General features: G+C 46.4%; 1 protein-coding gene and 1 pseudogene across 1 annotated transcript; one reads left to right on the plus strand and one right to left on the minus strand.

Annotated features, from left to right (window-relative positions):
- Positions 1-6499: 6499 nt before the first annotated feature.
- Positions 6500-8617, minus strand: LOC127328629 (proline-rich receptor-like protein kinase PERK8; annotated as a pseudogene).
- Positions 8618-9951: 1334 nt separating this feature from the next.
- Positions 9952-17482, plus strand: LOC127332885 (uncharacterized). The gene is made up of 3 exons (XM_051359215.2): positions 9952-10399; positions 16154-16368; positions 16759-17482. The coding sequence occupies exons 1-3, from the start codon at positions 10012-10014 to the stop codon at positions 17326-17328; spliced, it is 1173 nt and encodes a 390-aa protein (XP_051215175.1). The 5' UTR covers positions 9952-10011; the 3' UTR covers positions 17329-17482.
- The last annotated feature ends 5823 nt before the right edge of the window (positions 17483-23305 follow it).

Raw genomic sequence — 23305 nt, forward strand, 5'->3', positions numbered from 1 at the left:
TTAGAGGGTTTGAAAACCTTAATGAACTCAAAATAATAACATTTGAGTCAAACAAAAGCAAAACAAATGAAAAGAAAACCAAAAATCAACTCACATAAGATAATGGTCACTTGTGACAATTATATCAGGGTACCTACTTTGAGCCTCTGTAGTAAACAATTTCTAAACTAAACTTTCCCATTTCTTTGCTCATCATCCAAGAACACATCAAGGTGATCACATTGGTGTTGACCAACCTTGCTGATTCATTTTCAAATTCTTATAATAAGTAACCAAAGTGACAACATTGAAACAGAACTAAGATCATCTCATTTTTTATTTTCACCAAAACAACTCCACTTTGCAAACCAACACCACCCAGAGATGCCAAACATTATTTGAATCACACCCATAAAATATTTTTGCAAAATTAAAAATCAAATCTCTTGCGGCCATTTCAACAAACGCTTGGTGTGCATGTTTCAGATATGTGCATACACTCTTATAACCAGTGGGTTTAAGCCTAAACCATCATTCCCATTGTCAACCTCAGCCTCCTCTTGCATCCCCTGGACAATGCCATGCATGTGTATCAATGATCACAAGTGATTATCACCAAGGACATGGCCATGCCGTGAGCATGCCACTCTTCCATGCCACCCCTCTCTCCTTTCTTTTCTAGATGATCTCACCTTGTCCTGGAGGTTGACTTCCCTCTCCTGATCACACTCGTGCACGCCGTTGGCCAAGGAGAAGCTGGCATTGCCCAGGCCAGTACACGCCCAGGTCACCCAGTGACGCCAGGACCGGCATGGTCGCGACGCACGGGCGTGCCAGAGCACGACGTCGCCCCGTCGACTCCGTCCTCGCCTTGACCCCTGCGTCCGCTCTAAGCATCACCACGACACCAGGAACGCGCCAGACAACCTCTCTCTCTCCCCCGTGCCCTGTCACCGACGACCGCCACGGTACCGCAGAACGCATCACGATTGCCACTGCTCCTGACCACCATTTTTTTGCGCCACGAGCACCGTGATGATCGCCATGACGTAGAGAACAGCGCTGCGTCCTCGCCTTGCCCCTTCGCAGCCCAGAACGCCACCTCCATGATCGCCACCGTGACCACCCGCAACACCCCTCGTCCGCTATAAAAGGAGCACTCCCCCGCTCAATTCCTTCACACCATTCTCTTCCCCTCCTCTCACTGATCCTCCTCGAGCAAGGCCCCATCCCAATTTAGCCCGTAGCCTCCCAATTGCTTGCCGGAGAACCACCGGAGCCGTCGTAGAAGGAGCCGACGATTGGAGCCACCCCAGGAGCTGCCGCCGGTACCAGGAGCCTCGCCGTTGTCGACAACGCCGATCTACGTCAACGCCGACCATCGCCGGACCTCCGGTGGTCCTCCAACTCCCTAGGTTCACCGCCAGTAGGGTTCGAGCTCGCCGTCGACGACGACGAGCATCGGCCGTTAGATCACGATCTAATCCTACGGTCCACAGCTAGCGTACCGATTCGGTGTTTTAAGACACACTGACGTGTGGGACCCATTGTCAGGCCGCCCGCTCGTGCGAGACACGTTGCTGGGCCGGCCCTTTTCATTTTCCTCTCCTGGCCCGTTTAGCTTTCCCGCCAAGCCCACGGATTCAAATTCGAATTTAATCTTTTTAGCTGAAATGTAATACTGCTGCCCAATTCAAAATTCAATAGAAAATATCTACTGAGCCAAAATTTATGAATTAAATATTTCTGGAAAGCCCATGGAATTATCTAGCCAACTAAATTGGTTTCAACCTCAGAAGAATTGTATAACTCTTGCAGTAAAAATAACAAGAAGTACCTTTTTGAATTTCAAACATTTATTAAAAATCAACCATAATTTATTTTGAGTTGATTCCAACTCTCAAAATTCACATTTCAAACACTCTACATGAATATGTAAAAATATGACATTAGTGTTTACCATGATCATGGGCTAGAGTAAACTAATGGCTATGTGGCTATTTCTAGCCGATTTAAATTATTTCCAAAAATAGTATTTAAAATCCATGAGGTGTAGCATCTCATTTAAATCACTTTCCCAAGTAATTTAATGTGAGGTGATGACTTTAGTTACATGTCCTCATATTTTATTATTTGAGGATATTAAATCTTAGTAATTTTCAGTGAGAGGAAATTACTTTTCAAAAGAAATGAATGGAAACCCTAGTATTATGTTGGGTGATGATTGTGATGATAATAGATCATCTTGTGTGGTAAATAGAATACTTAAGTATTGTTTGGTGATTGTGTACCTCGTATTCATTTATAGACGCTAGTACCGAGTGCTACGAGGAAGAAGACGTCTACGAAGAAGAAGAAGAATACTTTGATCACTATACCACTCAAGGCAAGGTATTACTAATACAAGATATTACCATGAGCAAGCTATTACTAATACAAGATATTACCATGAGCAAGCTATTACCAATGCAAGCTACTACCAATGCAAGCTATTACTAATACAAGATATTACCATGAGCAAGCTATTACCAATACAAGCTCTACTAATGCAAAGTGCAAGATACCCTTGCAATACTCTTTTGTTTAAAGATTTGTCCAAGCCCAAGTTTTAATCTTGCAATCTTTCACTTTGTTTATCAAGGCTTATTTTTATAGTTAACTTTGGTCTAAATGTAGAGTACTACAAGAGCATCAAACTTAGCCTAGAAAGCTAAAGCTTAGTTAGCACCCCTCATGACTAGTTGCTAGTGCTAAAACTAAAATTGACTACTCTAGATGGGAACTTGTGAATCAAATGACTTTGAAAACCTTAGAATGATGAGTCATTCTACTGAAAGTTTTGAAGGTGAATATGACTTGTGAATGACAAGGTGAATTTGACAAAAACTGATGGTTGGGTTCGGATGCGATACCATTCCAATTTTAGAGTACCCCCACAATACCTGATCATGGGTAGGGCTTAACTGGAAATTTATGTATTTTAGTATGGGTTCCCTCTGAACAAGCGTCATAGGGGTTATGCCGAGGCTGCCTCCGTGAAAAGTGAAATGACGTGAAATAGAGGTGAATGTCCTACCCAAGCCCCGTGCAGTTCCCAGGATGACGGATTGTCATCGCTGGGAGGCCAAGCTCATAGGGGAGGTGCCTATACTAGGGTATGTAAGTGCAAGGTTAATGGTTGATGATCCGCATACTGAGTATGATTATTCAGGGCTATCCCTGACGGATGTAATCAAAAGTTGTGGCACAAGTGTACAACCTCTGCAGAGTGTTAAACTATTCAAATAGCCGCGTCCGCGGTCATGGACGGTTGGATGGCCATACTATTCCGTTGTCAGATGTTTTCTAAAAATAACTTGTGACTTGAAAGGTGAATTTGACTTGATCACAACAGAGTTGTGGGAATGACACTAATGTTCCCACTTGAGTAAATTTAGACAACTAAGGAGTTTTTGACTAATAAGTATTTATGAAATAAAACTAGCTTTGTGCAAATAAACCTTGAAGCTTAGAACCATGATTAGAGCTATTAGTACTTCTATTAGTGGTAGTTTGCGAGTACTTTAAAAGTACTCATGGCTTTGTCCCTGGCTATTCAAATGGCCAGACTATGAAGAGGAGCACCAGTACCAGGAGGATGGACAGCAGGATGTCTATGATAACTAGGACTACCTCCCGACGTCAAGCGTTGCCTGTGGAATAGATGGACCACTACTACGTTTCTTCCGCTATGTGATTTGTATTTGATCTTTAGATCAACTGTTGTTGTAAGACTGGATCATGAGATCCCTTGTTGTAAGACGATTATGGTTTGTAATAAATAATGTTCTGTGATATCAACTGTTATGTCTCGCAAAAACAATCTTCCTGGAATTGCGATGTATGGCATAATAGGCATCTGGAATTAAAAATCCGGGTGTTGACAATGACAATATTGTCTGATTCTAGAAATGTTCTTTCATGGCACTAGGAGATGGAGTCACATTTGTTGTCTTGATGAATGCTACATTATTTTGAGCTGCTAATGAATAGTACAGTACATTGAGGCCGTAATTGTTGTTTTCTTGAACAAAAGATTGTCTATGATATCTGGGATGTTGGTCACTTCGGATATTGTTCTTTTCGTTCTTCATAAAGTGTATTCCTTATCGCCCTGTCACCAGACCTGTGCTAGCTCCTCAAAGCCGAAGGTGATGGAAAATTGTGCCTCACCTAATTATGGTTGTCGTATGCGTTACATAGCTCAGTAAGTAAAATAGGTTCAAATTCCTTTACAAAAATAGTTCAGGATGATGGTATTTAATTCATTACCAATTTCCTGATTTGCATCTTCAAATGATGAATTGTTTCCACCCATCGTATGCCTTTGTTTTATACTAGCACAAATGCCCGTGCGTTGCCACGGGAAAACAAAATATAAAGAGAGGTGGTTTCTTTTTACTACATGATATAAATACGATGATTTGTAGTATTCGACCCAACACTATACTTTGATATTTTTATCCTTCCTCCTAATCACTCTTAACCCCTCCAATGACCAACCATGTGTGTTCTTTATCTCTTTTTACACATCCGTCATTTCTATAGTGTGCAGTCTAGCAAATTTCAACCATGTTAGTCATTTTTGCTTAAAACAGTTAGCAACACTTTTGTGTAAACACGTTAATAATAAGAATAATTTTGTTGATACTAAACTGACCCTAAAAAGTACAACAATGTCAAACAATAACACAAAATGCAAGTCAATAAAAAATACAGAGTGCCTGTCTTTCCAATACACTTTGTTCTTTCCTATATAGAATAAGCATGTATGAGCATCCAAGATTACATTGCACTTCAAAGGAGAATAAGCTTGTATGAGCATCCAAGATTATCCTTTGGAGCTTCCATCTACTCAACACAAAATAGCATATCGCGTTGATCCAAAATCCCTGTTGAGTTCCTATCAGGCTCAGCTTCAACAAAGGAGCAGAGGGCCGCAGAGCATGATAGCGCAAGGACGACAAAGCGGTTGTTGGGAGAAGTTGTTGTAGAGGCGAATGTTGCACCCTTGTTGATTCCGTCAGCTGCGTAATCTCAGGGCTCCTCATTAGCTGGAAACATTACTACATCGAATGGAGATTATTTGCTAGAAAGTTAAGTATTGGACAACAATTTTTTTCCTGCGAACATGTTAGCATTTCATTTAATGGATGTCAGACAATAGAAACCGTTGACAACAAAGAGATATTACGAATGGCAAGAATTGTATGGTAGTGGAAAGCGTAGATTATCAGTGCACAAAGTTAACTCATTATTCTGAATAAGCATTTGTTAAATGGGTCTGAATAGATTAGATCATAGAAAGGTAAAAAAATACCATGTGATTTAACTTGATTGGTTGCATGACATCGTGTAAGGAATAAATTAAATAAGAAACATGAGTTTTTCTTGAACAAAGAAAACAAACCTTCTGTGCACATTGAGGTTATTATCGCTTCACATGGTGAAAATGACAAGCCATGTTTGTTGAATATGACACGCACCCAAAAATTAGAGAATAAAAACACTAACTACCTATAATGGTTTATTTAATCACAACTATTAATAATATAAAACAAAACAAATTTAGAAGACCTCATAGTAGTGGCGGAGCTTGGGCCGAATGGCTGGGGGGGGGGGGGGGGGCAAATGGGCTAAAGAGGTGTCTTGGGCCACAAATGGGGGGGGGGATGGGCCAATTCTAGGCTATTTCAGTCAAAAATTGTCAAATATGAAGTGATTTCTGGCTAAAAAAAATTGGGCGGGGGGAGGGGGGGCTGACTTACACATAGCTCCGCCAGAACATATATTAGCTATTGATTGCCCTTCAGTCAAACAATTGGTATTATAGGAAGGAAAAAAAATGAAGAAACAGAGCAGGACATTGAAAATCTATACGGTTGCAAATATAAACAAAGTTTGCAGCTGCAGGGCTTGCTACCATAACCAGCGATAACATATAGGTTATTTGAGTTATAACCTGGACGGATTTAAGTTAGAATCTCCAAATCTTAAAGAAAAAAAGTTCAATGGATTTTACATATACCAGTTATGTTATACTACAAGTCCATGATCCAAAAGCTCTGTTCAGGATTTTCTTTGTTTCAGAGCAGATAGTGGGAATAATCCGGCATCACATATTAGTTCATCTCCACTCAAGCAAAGAAATGCAAACATTAGGTGATGTATTTAATCATAAGAACATAGGAGCCATTGGAGAATAAAGTCTAAACGAATTTAGATATAACCTACACATGAAAGAGAATAGTAAGAACTTGATTGGGCTGGAAGGATTTATAATAGCACACACGACTGCTTCTATTGCAAATGTGTTGTAAATGGGTTTCTATCATGGGAATAGGGATTTTTCAGGGAAAAGAAAACAGAAAAAAAGAAATTGGAAATAAATTGCTGATGTGGAGCAGCAGGGCTCGCTACCATAACCTCCACACACGTTGCTTCTATTGCAAATGGGCTGAAAATGAGTTTCTATTAGATGTCAAATGAACCACACCTGTTCACCGAAGCTGCCAAATAAATCAAGAAGGAACTTGTTATCCAATGGAGAATCACCTGGAGGAGGCGGGCATGGATGGTCCATGGTGAGCTTCTGCACTAATTTGATACATTACCAATCTTCAACATGAAATACATATGAAATCATGGTCGTTGAAGGCCATCCTCTAGATTTGACTGAGTATGCCGTGCCGTTGAAGGCCATCCTCTAAATTTGACTGAGTCCGCCGTGACGTTGAACATCTGGTTCATCCCAGTTTGCACATCGTTGGTCAGGTCCACATCGTTCAGGGTTGGGCTCTCTAGAATCCTACGAACCTGAAAGATGGTCGAAGAAGGTCCATGGTGAGATATGCACCGTGCAAATTTGCGGTTGCCAGATTGTTATGGTGTTTTAGTCTGTACCTGCCCAATCTTGGGTCTCCTTGCAGCCGAGTGCCAGAACATCTCCACATCGGCAAAGTTATCGGCGAGCAAAGGGCCCACCACCTCGTCAAAGTCATGTTCATCAACCGCGCGGGTGAGCAGCGGCCTCGACTGCGTTAAGAATTTGGATACATCATGCTGTCACAATTACTGATACAAATAACAAAGTGCCACTACTGCTATATCATATTACCCACTCCACCAGGCTCTCATCATCGATGGGACAGGACCAGTCCACAGGTTTCCGGCCGGTGATGAGCTCCAAGGGCACGGTGCCAGAGGAGAACACATCCGATTAATTTCTCCATCAGCTTCCCTATCGATGCGTGCTCCGGGGACAAGTACCTATATTCAGCAAAAATTCAGAGTTGACACTCGTGTAAGTTCCCCATTTTCTTTCCCCTTCCTGAGATGAATGGCCGTGCAACAAGTCTATTTCATAAGACAAAATCATTGATTCTCATGTAGCAAGCACTTTACTGATTACACCAAAACATCAAATATTCCATTGAAAGGGTAAACACAATTCAGATCTCAGACCAAACAAAAATATAAATTGAAGTAGAACTTTTAGTCTTTTAGAATATATCAACTTAAGTAGTTCCGGCTGATACAAAAATTTTCTAGTACAATGTGGAAGTAAGCTGCAGGTATGAAACAACAAACAAAACAACGTTGAGCGAATACACTCCATGTACGAATAAATAAACCACAATACTCATTTCTTTTTCGAAATTGGTGTCTCTAACTCTATAAAACCGAGCAAGATCAAAATGTAAAATGCTATGTCACACAACAAACGGCTCTTGCACTTCCACGGTTGACAAAATTGTGTGTCCAAAATCATAGTATAAATCAATTTTTTCAGACTTAACTGCGCAAGGGTTGGCCCAGTTATACACTTATACTAATTTAAAACAATGGGACATCCTGGAAAAAGCAAACATTGGGAAGAGAAGGAGAAATAGAGGAATGATGTTACCGGGTGATACACGACCCCGTCAGCTTCTGTTGACCACTCGTGGTGAGCTGGGGCGCATGTGGAGGAGAGGTACATGCTCTGAACCATGGAACCTGCATTGTATAAACAAAAAATCAGAGAGCTACAGAAGCTTAACTTACCATATATTCACTGCATCAATGTGGCCGATATAGTAAGGTGCTTGTAGGCTAGCTCTATACATCTAGACAATATACCAATATAGCTAGCTTGTATGTGCGTGAGTGCTACCGACATCAGTCTAGCAGTCTTGCTTGTACGTGCAAGTTTCACAAGACAAAAGTATGTCTCTCCCTTTTTTGAAGAAAAATGTTGCAGATTTTCTCCATTGTCTTTCTTACTATCTCACGAATTATGAAAACTCTCCCACCACAGTATGCAGTATTAGTGAAATGGCAGTAGGTTGGGACTGCCTACCTTGGCACCCGCCCATATCTTGACATGCTCCTCTCAGTTCCGCGAGGAGACTGGGTGCCGAGGGATACACCGGTGCACACGGCCGCGGCATGGGAGATGATGCAGGATACCGTGCATGGATGAATCCTGGTCAAGACGCCCACGAGGATGCGCGGTACATCGCGACCGGCGACCTGGATTCAGACCGATGAGGTGTAGGGGGGTCTCTGGCTTGAGGAGGCCGGCGGAGGGAGCGGCAGTGAGGGGCTGGAGTCGCATCGCTGGTCCTAGGCCGCAGCGGAGGGAGCGTCATCCGGCGATCTCGAGCTCCGCTTGATGGGCCAAAGACGTGCAGGGGATGGCCGCGGGCTAGCCCTTCTCCATGGGATGATAGATGTGGGGTGAGACGGGGATCAACTTGGTGACGGTCGGCTGGCCAGGGGCGAGCGGAGGCCGGAGGCCGAAGCAGCCAGGTCTAGGTGCAACGGCGGCGGAGGATGTGTGGGAGGAACCCTACTCTTCTGTTTCTGTCACGAGGGGAGGATGACGAGCTCAGGGGCGAGGGTCTCGGGTGCTGGGTTCAGGTTCCATCACGAGTTCACGGCCTGGTAGTTGGGCTTCGGCCCAGTTGAGCCCATGCGGAACGATGAAGCGAACGACCAAACGAACGACAAAAGGATGACGAAAGTAGGGGGAGAAGGGGGAACATGTTCCTTCGTTTTAAGTAGTAGAGATACATGTAGAATGTGTTTCATCCTTGGAAGTGAGTGTCAATATATATTGTTTGGTATACAAATAGAATATACCGCATCCCTGTAAGTGAGTGACAATATACAATGAAGTGACTACTTGAAGATTGTACGTTTGATGGTTATACATATTAAGAATTGTGTTTTTTTTTCGAAAGGGGGAATATTAAGAATTGTGTATGTTGCTAAGACTAAACATCACGAAAGGACAACAGATTACTTGCTGAAGTGGCACATCTAGAAACACTGGTGAATCAATCACGTTGGCCACGCCGTGGCAAAATAAGATGAAGGCGGCGCGGCGAAGCGCGCATCTTGGTCTAGTAGTTAGTACATCTACTTGGCTATGTATGCTACTAGGACGCTACTTTCTATGTTGTATGAACAAGTGTGCAAGTTTGGTTATAGTCAATTCTTACATGTTTTGTGCTCACATTTTTTACATAAAAGAAATATAAATGTACTTCTCATTTTATTTTTATATATTTGCATAAATATCCGCTACCAATCCGAGTTCGTCCCATATCACAATCTGCATTTGAATCCGTATCGGATCATTATCCGCTACAATCCAAACCTACTTTTAAAACACAGTAAAGAATATGAAAATAGCATTATCCTATCCATCCGACGTTTACATCTAGCCTACTACTACCACTACCAGGGAGACTCCACGAACGCTTCAGGCCAGGCGTGCAGTGTCCAGGACGCCAACCAAACACAGGCATTGTTTTTTCCTTTGAGGATTGTCTCTGTTTCACGCCTGGCAACCCACGGGCCACGGCCCTTTCTGATATACCGGTAAGAAGGCCCGGTCCAGAGCGGCACCATCCCGATTCCTGAGTTGTTATAAATCTACTGTAACGCGAAGAAATCAGGACTAGGGTTACCGTCGACGGCTGTGGGCTTGCAGGCAGGTCATCCATGGCTACCAGGAAGGAGCTCGATGCGTTGGAGAGGACGTTTCAAGAGAACTCTTTAGATCCGGAGGAGGACGAAGACGACGAGAAGATGCGCTGCGTGCTGCCCTTGTTCTATGATAGCAAAGAGGAGGTGTGCGCGGAGATTGCGGCGACGGCGGCGGCGGCGGCTGAGAGGCGGCGGCGGGAGGCCGAGGAGAAGGCACGAGAGGCGGAGGAGGAGAAGCGGCGGGCGGAGGAGAGGAAACGGCTGAAGGAGGAGGCCGTCTGGAGGCGAAAGAAACACGAAGAGGTCGTCAATTCGATCCGCCAGTACAATACCAAGACCAAGCGCGTGGAGTACATCCGGTTCCCCTTCGCGGATTTCTCCAAGTTCAACCTCAACGAGATATGTATGTCCAATTATTACCATCTGCATCCCCTTTATTCGATTTTAATGAGCAACTCGATTTATTTGTCTGGTTTGATCTTCAAGTCTGCGTGTAATTGATATCTATGATACTCCCATTGCTTAACCAAAGTCCTCATCACCGCAACAAAAACCCAAGTCCTCATCCACTAACTACCAAATACATCAACTACGGTAATTCATATCTATTTTTTCGCAAGTAGCTGTTTTATTTGAATTAATGTGCCTAACTTAGTCTCCAGGGTTAGATAAGCCTATGAGTACATGAACCACTCATTCTCAACAAAGGGAGAATTTGTTATTTACCCAAAACTTCACCATCCTTGGATCATCTACCAAAAGTTCACTGTACATTGGCAAAACACCCAGCAAGGACTAGAAAGCAAAATAAGAATTGAGCAGGACCCTAACTGAAGCTGTTCACAAAGCGTTCAGTCTCTGGGATGGCATCCACCTGTTAACAAAACTCATGTACCAGCGTGCATTCTGTTGTCAGCAACTAATGATTGACTAGCTATCTTACCAACAGGAAGAGTGAGACCACCGATCCTTGGCTTGATTTAAAAGCTGATCGATAACATTGCAATAAAGAAGAATATGTGCACTAAATTTATCCGACCAAATGAAGGTGTTCACCATGGATAGCATTCATAGGCATATATGTATAGAAAACTCTGTAGTAACAAGTTCACCAAAAAAGAAAATAGAGATGCGACGAGTGTACATCACAAGAAAATTTGAAATATAGTCAAGCTCACACATCACAAAACGATCGAAGAATAACGAGTTTTAATTTATTCTCCTCTTCTTCCTAGGAGTAATCTTCTTGGCAATTTGTGTCTTTGCTTTTGTCGGAGTCCTTGCTGGATATGTTGTGGACGCTAGCTGGGACCCCCCATCTCCAAAAAGAGTGGATTGGCTTAAAAAATGTAGGAAGATGTCACAAATAATGCAAAGGCTACAGAAAAAATGAGTTGGCAATTCAATATCACCTTCTTGTAACACGTCCAGGGCTTATTGATGGTTGACCAGGAGATACGTCCTCATAGGTGTAGAAGGACTATGTACAGATTAGTTATAAAAGTGGGATAAGATGTCACAAAATGCCTACTTGGAGCGTTGTACCTTTTCTTTGTACCAAGTAAAGGGCAACCAGCTTGCCTATGTCCTAACTCTTGACATCATTTGCATCTGTTCTTGCCTCCCATTTGAAGCTTTTTCTTTCCTTGATAACCACTTTCTGTACATGCCTTGATCCTCAGTTTTCTAGGTCTCCCTCTCCCTCTTTTGGATATTGGTGTTTCAACACAAATCCAGGATCAACACTAGGCCACTGAGGCTTGCTTGTTAGTGGTTCTATTTCCCCATGCTTCTCTGAATCTCGCCACCGAATAGTAGCTATGCACAAAGTCTTCCAATTTGATATTTTGTGCAGCTAATACAACCAATGCACGTTGACATGGTTTGCCTATGTGCTGCCATTCTAGACAAGTACAGTCATGTGCAAGGCACTTCACTGCATGCCGAAGGTCATTTTTTGTAGTATCTTTGACCTCGGCACTCCACTCGCTAGATGCACCCGTCTTAAGATGGCTTAATCCTCTAGAACGAACATTCAACTCTTGTATTATAGCTGGTAGTATTTTACCTTGCAACCTTGCTCCCATTGCTGTCCTCTTGTTAAAAAGCACCATAATTTCCCCCCTCAACTTGTTAGCTAGTTGTGCAATAGGTAAATCCTTTATATCCCTAATCCAAGAGTTAAATGTCTCAGCAAGATTATTAGTTATGGAGTCACACTTGTTATCTGGATTAAACCCACACCTGAAAAAGCAAGATGAATTAAGTGTGTGCAACAAGAGTTAATTAATGAACATTTCATTTGCAAGAGCTAAAAAAACACCTCATCCATAGCAAATTATGGTACTCCAGTAGGTATGGTGCTACGTTAACGCTTGCTGCAAATATTTTGCCCATGTGGTGATCAAATATCTCTCTTTCATATGTTCTAGCTGCTGGCCACATGCGGTTATATACTTTACCACAGAATTTCTTAACAAAATTTTGTATTAGGTGCTCTAGAAGGCATCCCCTAACCCTCGCGTCCGCGCGCTGGCCGCCGCTCCGCGCCGGCGCGCCCCTTCCTCCCTCCCCTAGCCCTCCTCTGCGCGGTCTCCTCTCCGCCGCCGTCGCCCGGAGCGTCGCCGGGCAAAGCCCCTGCGGCGCGGCGGCGGCGGCCTTCTCAGCCTGCCGATCGGGGTGCGGCGGCGTCCCTCCACTCCTTTCAAGCAGCAGCGATCCGAGATGGCGGCGACTGGGGAGATAACGCATCGGCGATGTTCGTGGTGGTCGTTGGCCCCGAGCCCTTTGGGCCTCGGCGGGCGGCGGTGCTGCTGACCTCGGCGGTTGCAGGGTTTCCTCTTGGCTATCTCCGAGTCAAAGAGGGCGCCCAGGATCTGATCCGGGTTTGGCGGTGGTGGCTTCCTTCTTTGCCGGAGGAGGTCGGCTGGTTGCTGGGGTGGCGGATCACGAGATCCGTCTACTCCGGCGATGAAGATCTAGTCGACGACAAGCTAGCGGTGAAGGGGCCACCGGTGAAAACTTGCCTTGACATCGTTCTTGGCGGATGATGGCGGCGGCTATTGGCGTCGTTCCCTTGGGAAGGCATCATCTTTGCTAGCCTCTCCGCTTGCTCTTGCCGAGTTGGGGACTCGCGGCTGTCGGTGAAAACCGTGCCACGATTAGCGGGCGATGGTGGCGTTAAGCGTCGCTTCCTTCTTGAATGCATCGTTGTCGCAGTCTGCGGGTACTCACTCGTGCTGCTCGGGGGGAAACCCTAGATCCGGGTCTCTGCGTCGTTCTACCTCTTGGGGCATCGTTTTTGGAGCAGTGGCTGGATGGAGGTAGATCTTGGTGGAGTGGTGTTCATCTACCACGTTGACGTCGATGATTCTCGACGGCGTGGAGCTGCAGGGTATCGAAGACGGGCGCGGACTGCTGGACGCGTGCAAGATGGTGGAGCTGTTTGGCGTCATGGTGACATCGACGACAGGTCTGGCAAGGTCAATGCGGTGATCCCTCTTGAAGATGGGTGCGAGGAAGACGGCGGTAGTGATTTCTGTGGCATGTGTAATGGTGTGCGCTTAGGGTCCGCTTGACTGGTTGTGCTTCTCACCCGCCCGCCAATGAGCGGCTTGGGAAGGCATTCAGTTTTAGATGATATGCATTGGTGTATTGTCAGGGTAATGGCCCTATTCATGGTCACCCCCTTCATCGCTCTTGTAGATATAGCGAGTTGTCGCTGGAAAGGTGGCTTCGAGTTGATCTTTGTATCTCCCTTGTAAGGCTTTGCGAATAATTTAATAAAGAAAAGATGTGTGCATCCTTTGGATGCAGAGGCTGGGGCGATGCTCCCATTTCGAAAAAAAAGGTGCTTAATACACTCTCTTTTCTCATCATTGGGGAAAACAACCTTGAGTGCATTCTCCAAACCCTTGCAAGCATCTGTGCACACAGCCAATAGAGGGGGGTCCTATTGCCCTCTTCAGCTGACTCATAAACCATGTCCAAGTTTCAGTAGTTTTCGTATCAACTATTAGAAACATCCAATTGTGTCCATCCAAAGTTGTAGCCACGGCTAGTTTCCCATTCCACTTGCCATTTAAATGTGTCGAATCTATGCTTATGTATGGTCTGCAACCACTCAAAAATCCATCAATGCAAGGCTTGATTGCAATAAACAATCTACTGAAGTGTACTTCTCCATCGACATCTTTAGTGTCAATCTCAACAACACTCCCTGGAGACCTTAGCTCAGTCTCAGCCTTCAAGCTATAAAGTGATTGAAAGCTTTCTTCCCATGTACCATAGAGGTTAGTCATTGCTCTTTCTCTCGCCTTCCGTACTGTCCAATAATTAAGTATGATACCGAAGTTCTATTCCAATTTCTCCTGCAGTTCCGCGGCAGTCGTTTCAGGCTTCTTCCTCAATATAGGCAGTGCCCTATCAGCGATCCAACTCTGAGATGCCATACTAGATGGTTTCCTGCTGCTAGTAAGACAATAGTGTTCAGGCCCTACATTAGTCACTTGCAACTAGAAGTACATGTAAATAATAAGAGAATCACTACAAGTAATAACATATGATAAATAAAGAGATCAATTAAAAAGAACATTAGTCAGATGTTGGTTCAGTACCATGATAGCACCCTCGTGTTGCACCTTTTTAGCCTTAATCTTCCACTTGCATCTTTCAGCTTAACAACTACCCTCAAACCTACCCAGTTCAGATCTTAGAGTCCCTATGTCAAACTCCATGGAAGGGAAGGTGTTGCCACTCTAAATATCTCCATGGAAGGGAACTTGCTGCCTTCCTCCATATTTGGGTTATCCATGTCATAATCGATGTTCTCCTCCTCAGATACATGATCGTCAATTGGGATGGCTGCACCTTCCGTGTCAACATCTTCATAATTCGTGTTGCCTGCAACATCAATATTAGTGCCATCAACACTTGTATCATTCAACGAAGTTGCTTGCATTGGTTGCTCATCCTCGTCCCTCAAACCAAGAAAAGCGAACAGAATTAAATCCAACAGCATCATTTTGTTCAATGACAAGACTTGACCAGTCCACAGTCCCAAAGCCTGTTGTCGATGCATTAGCATCACTATCTCCAACATTGTCGTTAGTGTCTGACATGTCCTACACAACACAAAAGTTTTTTTTTTTAAGAACAAATTGTTGCATCTCACCTCTACTAACTGTTGTTTTAGTACATACGATCCATTTATATATTAATAAAAAACAAAGTCCCAAATTAGATCTTTATGTACGTGCAAATGTGCATGCACGCGTGGGCTTGCATTTATATGCAAGCATGCAAATTTCCATGGGTTTGCTACAGCTAATCACAAGCAAGCTAATCACAAGCAAGTATATGGCTTCCATGAGGCTCCAAAGCAATATGAATTAGTTCATCGACTATCTCTGGCTGAAGAATACTAATCAAGTGTCAGACTCGCCCTATACTGACCAACGAATTTTCAAAGGCGCTAGTCCGGCAGTACAACAACATTAGAAATAGCAGAATTAAGATGGAATCAAAGACATACAGGCGCATGGAGCCGGGAAGTACGATCAAGGCGCAGAGCGCCGAGACGTACATGCGGACGGCGACAACGGCAGCGATCGCGGTCGGACAATGTTGATGAAGCTTGGACGGTGTTGGTAAAGCTGCGAGGCGTCTCTTGGCGCCGAGGTGATTGGTCTGTCGCCGGGAACGGCGCTGACTCAAAGCGCACGTATGCTGAACTGGTGGGTTTCCATCTAATAGATCCTATCCTTGTGCTTCGTGACCACCTCTCGTGACCAGCTCTAGTTAGGGTCGTGGTGTAATTCTTATTTTGCTTTTAAGTCCTTGCTAGTATTTTGCCAATGTTTAGTGAACTTTGGGTAGATGATCCAAGGATGGTGAAGTTTTGGATAAATAACCAATTCTCCTCTCAACAGAACTTTGTATAGAAGAGCATTTTAATTTTGCACTTACCTTGTTTCCCCTTGTACGTTCATTCTCCCAAAATAATTTGAATGCTGATGCTTTTGCTTTTCCTGCGGTAGTGCCCGTCTTCAATTTTTTATACATGGACATTTTAATTTTTCTTTGACCTTGTTGTGATCCTTTCTGTTTATTCTCCCAAAATCATATGAATGATGTTGTTCTGCTTTTGTTTCCGCAGCGCCTATACTTGCCATGAGAAACACTGGCAAGCAGATACACGATCGTGCATATTTTAATTCTATAAATGTATTATCGGTCAAGATAGTTTCCTCAGACAAAGGCTTCCCGCTTAATGTATATGGCAATATTATTCTTAGAGACAACCTCGACAAGAAGTGCATTTATCTCTTCTACCGCCCGACCAGAAGGGATTCTGAGCTCATTAATTCAGAGGTACAACATTTTCTCAAAAGCCTCCGATTGGCAGTTTGCTCAACAATGTGCTCAGTTTGCTTGCTAGTAGACATGTGCATGTGTTTTTATAGTCTGTGGAACACATTTTAACTTCAGATGAATCATTAGCACTAATTATTATTGAGATAAAATGTAAGTAAAAAATGATGCTTGTGCACATCATATGTGTTGCCACTTGGCAGTGTGTGAAAAATTGGCAAGATTGATGTTTGGTAGGAATAGATTATATTGTTTGGTTATTTGGCTATAGTCTAGAACATGATATACACAATATGTCTCACCTAGCTAGCAGATCACAGTAGCTGCTTCTTACTGTCATTGCAGCAGTATTCTTGCTCACCACTAATCTATTATGTATTATTTTCATAGGATCAATCATTGATCTTAACTGGCCCAAGTCGAGGACTTGTCCTAACGGACTATATTTATATTGAGGTCGATCTTAAGATGAAGCTTGGCCAAGGGAAGGATAAACAACTTAGCATAGGATTGCTTGACATTGATGGCCGAGTGGCTCCTCGGGTGCCCACGACTGAGGTTCAGTGCTGCACCCTTGAGAGCAGCCTCAGCACCGTGGAGGTGAGATATGCACTAGTTAAAGAAGCAACGGAGGCTACTGTGGAATTTCAAGTTCTCAAGGGAGATTTCAAGGGTAAAATCACAGCTCACACCACAAGAATTCATGATAGGATGTTGCTTCATGATAGCAGAGCTTGTGGTGCGGTGACCTCTTCTGATGGTAGTCGAGTTATCGAACTGTTGCGTCGTGTCCTAGCTGTCTGTGTGGATGAGGTGCTGTTTATTTCAGCTGAACCTGAAGGTGTGGATACCCTTGTTAAGAAATTTACTCCATCCCTCAGTGGTTCCCAGAGTGATGTATTTGATTGGGGTGCCGTTAAGTTAGGTGTGAAGGTAACTTGGTCCGTAATAAGTTTCTAGATTGGATTTTATCTGTACAGTTCAGGGATGTAATACTGGTATGTGCCCTCTACTGTTATGCACTGTATGTTGAACCACAAATCATATGTTGTTACTGACTGGTCTGGGTCTCTAATTAGACTTTTATTTATTGATGTTGCCTCTTAGCTTTTCACTCCCCTAGCTTTATTGCTGCTTCTAGCCCTTTCTGTTTCCTGCCTCATGGCTTACCACTTCTCTGCTAACAAGCCACCCAGCAGGCAGTCAGCTCAGAAAAAAACAACCCAACAGGCGACAACAACACATACAACGCTTTAATAGATGGCTCACAAACAACTGGAACCATTTGCAACATTCGATGTAAGACCCCCAGGTATAAATAGAGGAAAGATAGCAAACTTCAGTATTTACATGTTTTTGGTTCAATTCTTGTGACTATTTCGTTGACTGAATTAAGATTCTGCTTTAAAAAAAAATAGAAGGCTCGATGAGCCCAGTTTTGAATTAACAAAGCTGTCAACTGACCAGGAGTTAGTAAGTAGAACATGTGTCACAAGAAAGAGATGCAGCGTTACTTCCGTTATGCCTTTTAATAGAAATCGATTCTACTGTGGTGGGTAACGTGGAAAAAAGAAAGAAAGAGATGCAGTAGACTTGACAAATCAGTATGAAAAGCGGACCAGATACTCTTGTTTTATTTGATGTTTGCATGAGGACATCTACTGGGCGTTACTTTTTTTTTTTTGGTAGAGATGGCATGTTTATCCATACTTCACGTATGCAGTGGTTACATATTGATGTCAAGGGATCTTATGGAAACAACATTGATTCCTTAAGGCAACGTACAAAACCTATCGAAATCTTGACCTTATAGGCGAGCAGTGCAAAAAAAAGTGAAAGAAACCCATTTTAGTTGAGAAAATTTGATTCTACAAACCTGCAAAATCTCAACACGATATAGTTTAATTCTGGCCAACACAAAATTACAAATACTGGTAAATCTCATGATTTTTTATTTTTCTTTATTGTTCAGTACCTTAGATCTAAAATTTGTAATTTTTACACAGCCTAGAATACAAAATATTTCGCATTGGTATTTTTTTGGGGCACAGATAGAAATCATCATTATCTACATCTAAGATTTTGTTTCTGGATTTTTTGAAACTTCAAAACGTTGATTCTAAAAAGATTCGAAAAGCAGGCTCCATGTAGTCCGTACTCCAAAATGACGCACTCGCTAGTGAGAGTCGACAGTTGCGGCAAAGAAAAACGTATGCGACGCTAGGAGCATATGCTCACGTTAGCAAAAAAAAACATTTGAAAATGCTTAATACATTTCTAAAGAATTTGTTTTTAAGTATGTAAATGTTTGTGTCTTTTACATGTTTTGAAATATTCTTTTAAGAAAAGATATATGTAGTGTCGTAGGCTAGCAAAAAAAAAAAAAAGCTGTAAACAAGAGAGATTGAGGGAATTCGCCACACATTGGGACGTTCAGCTCATGTTAATATATATAGGCCCGAGTACGGTGCCTTGGTACACAAGAATACAATCTAATCCTACCAAACCAAGAGATATACATGATCGGTTGAGGAGATTGCTATCTACACTTGCGTAACAAACTATACAGAGTTGATACTCTAACATCCCCCCGCAGTTTGTGCGTCGGGCGAACGAACACACAAACTGTACCGAAAGTCCAAGAAGAGCTGCGAGGGAAGCCCTTTGGTCATAATGTCCGCAAACTGCTGCGAGGAGGGCACATGAAGAACCCGTATCTGGCCGAGAGACACCTTCTCCCGGACGAAGTGGATGTCAATCTCGATATGCTTCGTACGGCTGTGCTCAACAGGGTTCGAGGCCATGTAGACCGCACTGACATTGTCACAGAAGACAATAGTAGCGGCGCGGAGGGGTTGATGAAGCTCCTGGAGAAGCTGACGCGTCCAGCAACACTCGGCGACGGCGTGAGCGACAGCCCTGTATTCCGCCTCAGCACTGGAGCGAGAAACAGTGGCTTGCCGCTTAGATGACCATGACACGAGGTTGTCACCAAGGTAAATGCAGTACCCAGATGTAGATCGGCGAGTGTCGGGGCAACCTGCCCAATCGGCATCGGAGTAGGCAGTGAGAGTGGTGGAGGGCGTCGCATGGAGCTGAAGACCATAGTCGAGAGACCCACGGATGTAGCGAAGGATCCGTTTGACGAGGAGGAGATGTGGCTCGCGTGGCGCATGCATGTAGAGGCAGGCTTGCTGCACTGCATGAGCAATATCCGGGCGGGTGAGCGTCAGATACTGCAGGGCCCTGGCAAAGCTGCGGTACTCCGTCGGGTCAGGAAGAAGGGGGCCATCTTCAGCGGAGAGCTTGCAACGAGTGTCAATAGGAGTGACAGAAGGATTGCAGTCGAGCATCCCGGCGCGCTGCAGTAGGTCGAGGGCATACTGGCGCTGGGAGAGATGCATGCCGGTGGAGGATCGCGTGATGGAGACCCCGAGGAAGTAGGAGAGAGCCCCGAGGTCCGTCATGGAGAACTCGCGATGGAGGAGCCCGGTGATGTGCTGGAGGAGCCGCGATGTCGATGCAGTAAGGATGATGTCATCGACGTACAGCAGGAGATAGGCCACCTCGGTGCCCTGACGGAGAACGAAGAGGGACACATCCGACTGCGAGGCGACGAAGACGAGTCGGTGGGCGTAGTGAGCGAACAGCTGGTACCACGCGCGAGGGGCCTGCTTGAGGCCGTAGAGTGACTTGTGGAGCCGACAAACGTGGTGAGGATGAGCCGGGTCGATGAAGCCGGGGGTTTGAACACAGTAGACCTCCTCGTCAAGATTGCCATGGAGGAAGGCATTCTTGACGTCCAGCTGGTGTACGGGCCACGCGCGAGAGGTGGCGATGCTGAGGACGATCCTGATAGTGGCCGGCTTGACGACGGGACTGAAAGTCTCATCAAAGTCGACGCCGGGCTGCTGCGAGAATCCACGGACAACCCATCTTGCCTTGTATCGAGCGAGACCACCATCAGAGCCAAACTTGTGTTTGAACAGACATTTTCTTGAAACAACATTAGCACCAGCCGGGCATGGAACAAGAGTCCATGTGCGGTTCTGCATGAGGGCGTAAAACTCGTCAGTCATAGCTGCGCGCCAGTGAGGGTCATGGAGAGCGGTGCGGCAGGTTTTGGGAATGGGGGAGATGGCTGACTCGATGGCGGAGAGGTTTAGGCGCTCACGGGGAGGAACGTGGATACCACGTTTGGCACGGGTGGTCATGGGGTGGGTATTGTCGGCTGGAGGGGGAGGTGGTGTTGCGGCAGGTGCTGCTGTGGTCGAGGGGTCTGGTGTAGGAGCGACAGGGGTAGGTGGGGCAGCAGGGGAGGGAGCCGCGGGTGGGAGGTCTGCCCTGGCAGGGTCGCGCGTCACAGGAGAGCTGGGGGCAGCGAGAGGGGCTGCCCCGGGTGAGGTCGCGGCGCGCGGTGCGGGAGGGAGCACAGGTGGACGGGAGTCGGTTGCTGCGAGGTCGAGAAGGAAGTCGAGGGAGTCCGAGGGAGACGTCGGTGGTGTAGGTAGACTGGCAGCAAACGGAAAGGTGCACTCGTCAAACACGACGTGACGAGAAGTGATGACACGACGGGTGGCCATGTCGAGGCAGCGATAGCCGCAATGGGAGGAGGGGTAACCGAGGAAAACACAAGCTGTGGAGCGCGGGGAGAGCTTGTGAGGGGCGGTGGCAGATAGGTTGGGGTAACAGAGGCATCCGAAGACGCGAAGGGTGCTGTAGTCGGCTGGAGAGCGGTAGAGGCGCTCATAAGGGACACAGAAGTCGATGGACTGGGAGGGGCGAAGGTTGATTAGGTGAGTGGCAGCGGAGAGAGCTTCAGCCCAGTAGGAGGCTGGCATATTGGCTTGGAAGAGGAGGGTTTGGGTGATGTTGTTGAGTGTGCGTAGAGCGCGCTCGGCCTTGCCGTTTTGCTGGGATGTGTAGGGGCAGGAGAGGCGTAGGTGGATGCCGTGGCTGGAGAAAAAGGTGGTGATCGTGGAGTTGATGAACTCGGTTCCGTTGTCGGCTTGCATAGCAACTACGGGAAGGTTGAATTGGGTTTGGGCGTAGGCGATGAAGTTGAGAATAGTGGTGGCGGTGTCGGATTTGTGGCGGAGGGGAAACGTCCACATAAAATGAGAATATTCATCAACAATGACAAGGTAGTATTTAATGCCAGAGACACTAAGAATGGGAGAAGTCCACAAATCACAATGAATTAACTGAAACGGCATGGTGCAAAAAGTTTTAGACCTAGAAAAGGGCAGGCGAACATGCTTGCCGAGCTGACACGCATGGCACACAGGAGGTGTTGCATTATTACATTGAAGGGAAAATTTGCTAGATAAATGTGACATAGTGTCACGACCCGGATGCCCTAGACGTCGATGCCAAAGCTCATGGCTGGTGGAGGCGACGAGGCCGAGGCTGGAAGGCGGTGAGGCGGCGGAGACGGTGTAGAGTGGGCCGGTGCTATTGCATCGAGCTATCACGCGCCTGGTGCGAAGGTCCTTGATAGAAAAACCAAACGGGTCAAATTCAATAGAGACAAGGTTATCTATGGTGAATTGACGAACAGATAACAGGTTTTTGATAATGTGTGGGACAATAAGAACTTGTTTAAGGGAGAAAGAATAGGGTGGGAGGGGGAGGGAGGTGTGGCCGGTGTGGGAGATAGGCAGGGAGACACCGTTACCGACAGTGACATGGGAGGGTTGGGTGGGTAGGGTGTGGGAGGAGAGTATACCGGGGTTGGAGGCCATGTGAGAGGTGGCGCCCGAGTCCATGACCCATTCACCAGCGGCAGCAGGGGCTGATGACGAGGAGGCGGCGTTGTTCAGGGCCGCCATGAGGGCGGAGCAGTCCCAGGTCGGCGCGCCGTCGGTGGCGTGAGCAGGGGCGCCATAGTAGACGGGGCCAGGGGGAGGCTGGTTGGTGCCGAAAGCCTGGCCGTGCAGAGGAGCCATCATGGTGGTGTAGGCCTGCTGGCCCGGCGGCACCCACGTCTGTGGGCGATGCGATGACGTAGCTGGTGGTGCGGCAGGGCGCGGGCCGAGGAGCCCCTGGCCACCGCCAGGGGGAGCTGCGGGGCGCCAGGAGGGCTGCACGGGCTGCATGGCGCCGGTGGCAGGGTTGAAGTAGACCCAGGGCCCGACGGGGGGGCGAGGGCCCCCGCTGGTGTTGTTGTTGCCGTTGCCGCGGTTGCCCCGCCGGCCACGGTTGCGGCCGCCGTTGCCGTTTCCCTGGCCGTAGCCAGTGCTGCCGGTGCCCTGGCCGTAGCCGGTGCCCTGGCCGTAGAGGGCCGTCTATTGGGTGACGGGCGCAGCGTGGTGGAGCTGCGTCTCGCGGAGGAGCAGCATGGAGCGGGTCTGCAGAAAAGACGGCAGCGGCGTCTGCATGGTGACGAGGGTGGTGAGGTCGGAGAAGCGCGGGTTGAGGCCGCGAAGATAGGTGAGCACCAACGTCTGGTCGGTGACGGGTTGGCCCACGTCGCGAAGAGCGTCGGAGAGGGCCTTCAGGCGGTGGCAGTAGGCGGTGACGGAGAGGTCGCCCTGGACGGGCGCGCGGAACTCGGCCTCAAGGTGGACGGCGCGGGTCATCTGATTGTCGAGGAAGAGGTTGCGGATGAGCACGTAGGCGTCGAAGGCGGTCTGGTTCTCCGCCATGATGATGTCGAGGATCTCCTCGCTGATGGAGCCGTAGAGCCACGAGCGGACGATGAAGTCCTCACGAGCCCATGCAGGGGTGCGATCGGCGGCGGCGGTCTGCACAACAACATGTGAGGTGAGCTCGTACTTGCCGAGGAGGACGGAGAGCAGCATGCGCCACTTGGCATAGTTGGACTTGGCGAGGTCGAGGACGACGGGCACGTGCGTCTTGACGCTGGCCACGCCCATCGCCAAGTTGGAGGAGGACGGCGCCGTCAGGTCGGCGAGGGCGGGAGCGGTGCCGAGAG

The sequence above is a fragment of the Lolium perenne genome, chromosome 2 (genome assembly GCF_019359855.2).
Source record: "Lolium perenne isolate Kyuss_39 chromosome 2, Kyuss_2.0, whole genome shotgun sequence".
NCBI lineage: Eukaryota > Viridiplantae > Streptophyta > Magnoliopsida > Poales > Poaceae > Lolium > Lolium perenne.